Genomic DNA, 7,500 nt, shown 5'->3' with positions numbered 1-7,500 from the left:
AACGGAGACCCCAACATGAGCCCCACCATCCCCCCCCCCCCCCCCCCACTTGTGTGTGTCCGTGTGTGTGTGTATGTGTACTTGTGTGTGTACTTGCGTGTGTGTGTGTGTGTACTTGCGTGTGTGTGTGTGTGTGTGTGTGTGTGTACTTGTGTGTGTGTGTGTGTGTGTGTGTACTTGCGTGTGTGTGTGTGTGTCCGTGTGTGTGTGTGTGTGTGTACTTGTGTGTGTACTTGCGTGTGTGTGTGTGTACTTGCGTGTGTGTGTGTGTGTGTGTGTACTTGTGTGTGTGTGTGTGTACTTGTGTGTGTGTGTGTGTGTGTGTACTTGTGTGTGTGTGTGTGTGTGTGTACTTGTGTGTGTACTTGCGTGTGTGTGTGTGTGTGTACTTGCGTGTGTGTGTGTGTACTTGTGTGTGTGTGTGTGTGTGTGTACTTGTGTGTGTGTGTGTGTACTTGTGTGTGTGTGTGTGTGTACTTGTGTGTGTGTGTGTGTGTGTGTACTTGCGTGTGTGTGTGTGTACTTGTGTGTGTGTGTGTGTGTGTGTGTGTGTACTTGTGTGTGTGTGTGTGTGTGTACTTGTGTGTGTGTGTGTGTACTTGTGTGTGTGTGTGTGTGTGTACTTGCGTGTGTGTGTGTGTGTACTTGCGTGTGTGTGTGTGTGTGTGTGTGTGTGTGTACTTGCGTGTGTGTGTACTTGCGTGTGTGTGTGTGTGTGTGTGTGTGTGTACTTGCGTGTGTGTGTGTGTGTGTGTGTGTGTGTGTACTTGTGTGTGTGTGTACTTGTGTGTGTGTGTGTGTGTGCAGACATTAGTGTGTGTCAGGGCTGCTCCAGGCGTCTGAGCTCCTTGCTGTCTTTAGGCCGACATGGTGAGACCAGAGGGTCACGTGCACGACAGACCGTGACATCAGTTATTAACGGAGACCCCAACATGAGCCCCCCCCCCCCCTCACCGCTCCAGGCCTGGTCAACAGGACCTGGACCCCAGCACGCCCTGCTGGTCTGATGATGCACGCACCACTGGAGGAGAGGAGAGGAGAGGGGAGGCCCTCCTCAAAAAGACCTCACTGAGTGCTCTAACATCTTCAGAATATCTTAAAATAGCATCTGACAGAAAGAGTCAGCTGTTGTGTAACATAAAGAGCTATCCTCGGCTAACCCAGCTAAGGGGATGAAAAACAACACATGAAAATGAGCTTATTAACAAACTCTGACACATTTACATTGATGCAGAAGCTGAGATGTTGGTGATGCACTTTCCCTGGAAGAAGACCTAAAATAAACAAACCTCGCCACATGAAACAAGCCTCACCATATGAAAGATATGGCTGTTGTGCTTCTCTGATGGTTTTTCAGCGTGGTATCTGTGGCGTGATGGATGGTATCTGAGATTGCTCCAAATTATGATGGGAAAAGGAATCACTTCAACCTGCAGCTATAACCTGAACCAGGGAGGTGTCCATCAGGGCCAGGACAGAGTGCAGGTGTGTCCCACAGCCCAAGGCCCAGAGCTGGGACAGGAACAGGGGGACAGACCGCTGGAGGACGATGCACAGGCTTTAATTCCAGCAACGTCAAGCTCCCTTTCACTTCCTCCAGGTGACAGGGAACAGTGTTCTGTCATGGCCGTCTCCAAATGTCATCAGTGTGCCATTTATCTCTGCCTGTGCTTAATGGTGTCCTGGGGGGAAGGGGGGGTCGTACCTTGATTCGATAACTGTAGACACAGCCTCACCATGAGCATTCTGGGAGCTGTAGACATGGCCTCACAGTGAACACTCTCATATGCATTTGAAGTCGGATCTCCACACACGTGGATGCTACCCTCCTAACCACCTGATTGGAACAGGCAGCAGGTCATACCTGGCCCAGGTGTGTTCTCTGTGTTCTCTGGCAACATGTGCCAAGGCTGCTTCTACAAAGTGCCATTTAGTTGATTCACTGCACAAGACCAAGAAGGCATAATCACAGCCAGAACACGTGTCTCCCTGAGATGGACCACATGTCTCCCTGAGCCGGACCACACGTCTCCCTGAGATGGACCACACGTCTCCCTGAGATGGACCACACGTCTCCCTGAGATGTTTACCTTCCTCAGGATGGATGTGAGACGCTCCAGTTCACAGTCGATAACAATCTGTCCCTCCTTCCTCTTATCCAGGTCCTGAAAGACTTTGAGGAAGGACGTCTCCGTCATGGTCTCCACATTCACCGAGGTCACCAGCCAGTTCCGCTCTGCAGCTGTATCTAGAACCTTCTGCAGAACTGTCAGTCCTGTAACAGAAAGGAGTTCATTAGGAAGTTAATCACGAACAGCTGATGTTATATGTCGGTGTGTCTGCTGGGTTGAGTGTGAGTGTCGTCCACTACCCCACATCACGCAGTAGTTGATGTGGTCAGCAACTGACCACCGATGAAGGGCTTGAGATTGGCAAAGCTGAACTCTGTACGGCAGAGGATGATTATGAAGATAAAGGATGGGTTATGAAGATAAAGGGATGGGTTATGAAGATAAAGAATGGGTTATGAAGATAAGGGATGGGTTATGAAGGATGGGTTATGAAGATAAAGGATGGGTTATGAAGGATGGGTTATGAAGATAAAGGGATGGGTTATGAAGATAAAGGATGGGTTATGAAGATAAGGGATGGGTTATGAAGATAAAGGATGGATTATGAAGATAAGGGATGGGTTATGAAGGATGGGTTATGAAAATAAAGGATGGGTTATGAAGATAAAGGGATGGGTTATGAAGGATGGGTTATGAAGATAAAGGATGGGTTATGAAGATAAAGGATGGGTTATGAAGGATGGGTTATGAAGATAAAGGATGGGTTATGAAGATAAAGGATGGGTTATGAAGATAAGGGATGGGTTATGAAGGATGGGTTATGAAGATAAAGGATGGGTTATGAAGATAAAGGGATGGGTTATGAAGATAAAGGATGGGTTATGAAGGATGGGTTATGAAGATAAAGGATGGGTTATGAAGATAAAGGATGGGTTATGAAGATAAAGGATGGGTTATGAAGATAAAGGATGGGTTATGCACTTAACACAAGGGGTCCCACACAGGAGCTGTTTCTGCTAAATTGACCAGGGAATCTAATTCATCTTCGGGTCACCCTGTACTGTTAAGTCTCATTGCTGGATAATTAAATGCAGACAGGAAACTGGGTCTGATTACCAAGGCCATTGATTCCGTCATTATATTTACAGGCCCAGAGAGGTGCTGTATTCAGCCAGAACCAGACCAATACCAACCAGACCAATAGCAACCAGACCAATAGGAGTAATCAGAACACAGGCTGATATGGCTCTGATTACTGGGAGGGAAAAGGGAAAGCACTAATCAGACCTTAGATAATCAGACCTTAGATAATCAGACCTTTGATAATCAGACCTTTGATAATCAGACCTTAGATAATCAGCGTACGGTTCAATGCTGGTGCTGTCAACTCTACTTTTCTCAGCCGTGTGCAGACACAATCCACGACTCTCGTGAGCCAGTGACACAGGGCTCGTGACACAGCACACGTGAAAGAGTGTTAGTGACCCACCACTTGTAACACGGCACTTATGACAGCACTCGTGACACAGCACTCGTGACTAACACATCCAGGATGCAGAAAACGAAGGAAAACACTTGAATCTTCAAGTTCGTGATTCTATCATCTCCTTGAGTGACTCCGAGTGTGACATTAAGCTTTCTGCTGTCAAGAACGTCGTTTTCTCCTGAACATGCTTTGAACACCAACATACCAATAACACTGCAGCAGTATTAGACGCAGCACAACTACGTTCATGTCCAAGATTTCACAACCACATGTTTATGAAGCGCCTGGTGTGATATCGTCCATGTATGCTCAGTACTTCAGGACCACGGACAGCTCCTCACACGGCAGCCTGAGGGTCCAGTTTGGCCTGCTGGTTGCATGAGTGATTGCAAAGTCCACAATAAACAAACCAACAAACAAACAAACTCCCCAAAGCAAAACAAAGAAAAAAAAATTAAAAACAAATATACAGAGCCTCCCCTAAGCCCTGAGCTCTGCTAACATCCTAAGACTCTTCACAGATGGCAGCTGACGGGAGGGAAAAGTTATCATCTTCCTTCAAGCAGTTACACTGCAAAGACTTCTGGGACAGAGTAATAAGTCTCGATGGGCATTTACCCAGGATCGTTTATGAAAGGTTTAATAGACTTTTCAAGATTTTTTTTTTTAGTTTGGAGAAGCGCCCAAAATAGAAGTAAATACACTTGGACTTCAAAGCTTTTGCTTAACGCAACACAGGGACAACTGTTAAACCCAACCAACAGCTACAGTAAGAACACACCTGCTGCAATTTATTACACCAATCTTACAGCCTCTGGTGTGGGCAGAAGTAAATGTCTCATTTAACAGCAGGAACTGTAAAAGGGACCATCATGCAGAGATCAGAACACAGTGGCCGTTTCTGTAAACACATCACAAATCACAGTCATTTAAACCCAGACAGTCTCCTGCACATTTAATGTAGGACGATATGAAAAAGGAACACACCAGAGTCCCAAAGAAGGCGTCTCCGTGCTGTAGGGGACAGGGACACGCACTTGGTCCTGACTCAGTATGTCTGGGCTCAGACTCTCTGACTCTCAGTAATGGGGGGTGCAGAGGGGGCTTCCTGGTGAGCACACACACGTCCCGCCAAACGGAGCCCAGAGCACTGAGAGTCCATTCAGCACCAGCACCGACGTGCCACGCAGTCCCGCACCTAGTGTGACCCGATACTGCGGGGCAGGTGTAAACGCTCAGAAAGTGTGTGTATGGTAGAATGGAAGGATTCACTAGCTGAGATCTGGGGGAGGAGGGCAGGTCTGGGGGAGGAGGTCTGGGGGAGGAGGGGAGGTCTGGGGGAGGAGGGGAGGTCTGGGGGAGGAGGGCAGGTCTGGGGAGGGGAGGGGAGGTCTGGGGAGGGGAGGAGGTCTGGGGGAGGAGGGGAGGTCTGGGGAGGGGAGGAGGTCTGGGGGAGAAGGGCAGGGGAGGTCTGGGGGAGTAGGGGAGGTCTGGGGAGGGGAGGAGGTCTGGGGAGGGGAGGAGGTCTGGGGGAGGAGGGCAGGTCTGGGGAGGGGAGGAGGTCTGGGGGAGGAGGGGAGGTCTGGGGAGGGGAGGTCTGGGGGAGGAGGGGAGGTCTGGGGGAGGAGGGGAGGTCTGGGGGAGGGGAGGTCTGGGGGGAGGAGGGGAGAGTCCTGGTCGTGAAACTCAAATGCTCATGTAGAGAGCTGTACACGTTTCCTCTGCAAAGCCTCTGTAAAGAGTTTCAGTGCAGTGTGTACATGCATGAATGGCATAAACGAATATTTATGTTTCATCTCAGTTGTGAATGCGCCCACAGAGAATGGGCAACCCCAGAAGATATCACTGTATCAACCACAGAATGTAGCACCAAAATGTATTACAGGGCACCCGTTTCTACGCCCGACACTGACAAGATGTGGGTTAGCCTACAGAAGAGAGATAAACACACACTGCACAAGAAAATACTCTATGTGGTGACAGAATTTAAGTCTGTATCTTGCACACACATGCACACACACACACACACACACACACACACACACGCACAGGCCTCTACACAAACAAACATTTCCTTAAAAGGCTTAAAATAACCCCGTGGACAGTGCAGTGTCGTATCCAGGCAACAGCAGGCTGGTAATATGGATTCCTGCAATATGGTTCCACTCAGTCAGGGAGAGTTAATGGTCCTCCAGTTTCAACTAAGGGTCTTTGCAGCTTCCAGCAGATAAACCCATCAGCCAGACACCGTGGCCAGCACAGAGACATACATCAAAACCCCAGACGCCACGCCAGCCCTCACACAACCCTATTGTGAGTGCAGCACAATAACTGAGCTGACAGGGCAAGACAGTGAAAGAGTGAGAGAGAGAGAGACAGAGAGAGAGAGAGAGAGAGAGAGAGAGAGAGAGAGAGAGAGAGAGAGAGAGAGAGAGAGAGAGAGACAGAGACAGAGACAGAGACAGAGAGAGAGAGAGAGAGAGAGAGAGAGAGACAGGCGGTGGTAGACAGCACTTCTCGCTGGTTTTCTCCCCCTCCTCTTTAAAGAAGGCCCACTGCGTGCAGCCTGTGCAGCGTTCCAGTCGTGGTGTGCCGTGCCGACAGCCCACGACAGATGGCGCTATTATGAGGCCGCTGCAGCTGATTGGCCAGGGGGTTGCTGGGGGAACGGCACACCTGGTGCTGACAGGTGTGTCAGACTCCACTGTACGTAGAAGAGTGACGTGGAGCATCCAGCTACTTTTCTGGGGGAGTTGAGGTTGAGATTTTTCTTGCGTGGGGAAAACATTTTTGTTTGCGGAAAGATTTAGAAAAATGTGTGATTTAGAAGTGCTAAGAGATGAGGAGTGAGAATTCTGGGTGGGGGATTAGACTTCAGATTAATATTACACTTCTGGTTTAGATTAGAGTTCAGGTTTAAAATAGAGTTCAAGTTTAGATTGGACTTCTGTTTATATTTTAGAGTTCAGGTTTAGATTAGACTTCACATCCTCAGTGCTGCCTCATCTCCACACATTCTGGCAACAGCAATTCAGTGTCACCAAACAGCCAAAGCACAGATACATCAACAAGAGAGCAGAGAACAGTGTTCTCAACTGGCACTCACACACACACACGCACGCACGCACGCACACACGCACGCACGCACGCACACACACACACACACACACACACACACACACACACACACACACACACACACGCACACACGCACACACGCACACACGCACACACGCACACACGCACACACACACACACACACACACACACAACACACACACACACACACACACACACACGCTTTGCTGAGTCACAGTATCGCATTAGAATCAAACCTGTTCACCAATGCAGCGTGAGGAAAACTGCCGTGTTTAAGCCACAGGGCCACATGTGTGGCAACACGTGCAGCTCAGAGCTGCTGCCGTCATTCCCAGTGTCCGTGTCCCCTCCCAGTGTCCGCCCGAGTCCCCTCCCAGTGTCCACACGAGTCTCCTCCCAGTGTCCGTGTCCCCTCCCAGTGTCCGTGTCCCCTCCCAGTGTCCGCCCGAGTCCCCTCCCAGTGTCGTGTCCCCTCCCAGTGTCCGTGTCCCCTCCCAGTGTCCACACGAGTCCCCTCCCAGTGTCCACACGAGTCCCCTCCCAGTGTCCACACGAGTCCCCCTCCCAGTGTCCATGTCCCCTCCCAGTGTCCACACGTGTCCCCTCCCAGTGTCCGTGTCCCCTCCCAGTGTCCGTGTCCCCTCCCAGTGTCCACACGAGTCCCCTCCCAGTGTCCGTGTCCCCTCCCAGTGTCCACACGAGTCTCCTCCCAGTGTCCACACGAGTCCCCTCCAGTGTCCCATGTCCCCTCCCAGTGTCCACACGAGTCCCCTCCCAGTGTCCATGTCCCCTCCCAGTGTCCACACGTGTCCCCTCCCAGTGTCCGTGTCCCCTCCCATGTGT

At 50.2% G+C, this 7,500-nt stretch overlaps 1 protein-coding gene across 1 annotated transcript in view; it reads right to left on the bottom strand.

The window, feature by feature from the left end:
- The window catches only part of gria1a (glutamate receptor, ionotropic, AMPA 1a), a 39,216-nt gene extending 36,838 nt beyond the window's left edge, over positions 1-2,378 (bottom strand). The window contains exons 1-2 of the mRNA XM_077022883.1: positions 2,372-2,378; positions 2,091-2,275 (exon numbers count right to left, since the gene is read on the bottom strand). Of these exons, the coding sequence (XP_076878998.1) occupies positions 2,091-2,275; positions 2,372-2,378 (192 nt within the window). The remainder of the gene's footprint in view (positions 1-2,090; positions 2,276-2,371) is intronic.
- Between the last annotated feature and the right edge of the window lie 5,122 nt (positions 2,379-7,500).

Source organism: Brachyhypopomus gauderio, chromosome 11 (assembly GCF_052324685.1).
Source record: "Brachyhypopomus gauderio isolate BG-103 chromosome 11, BGAUD_0.2, whole genome shotgun sequence".
Classification (NCBI taxonomy): Eukaryota; Metazoa; Chordata; class Actinopteri; order Gymnotiformes; family Hypopomidae; genus Brachyhypopomus; species Brachyhypopomus gauderio.
Note: the sequence above shows the minus strand (reverse complement) of the source record. Positions and strands in the feature narration are given on the sequence as shown.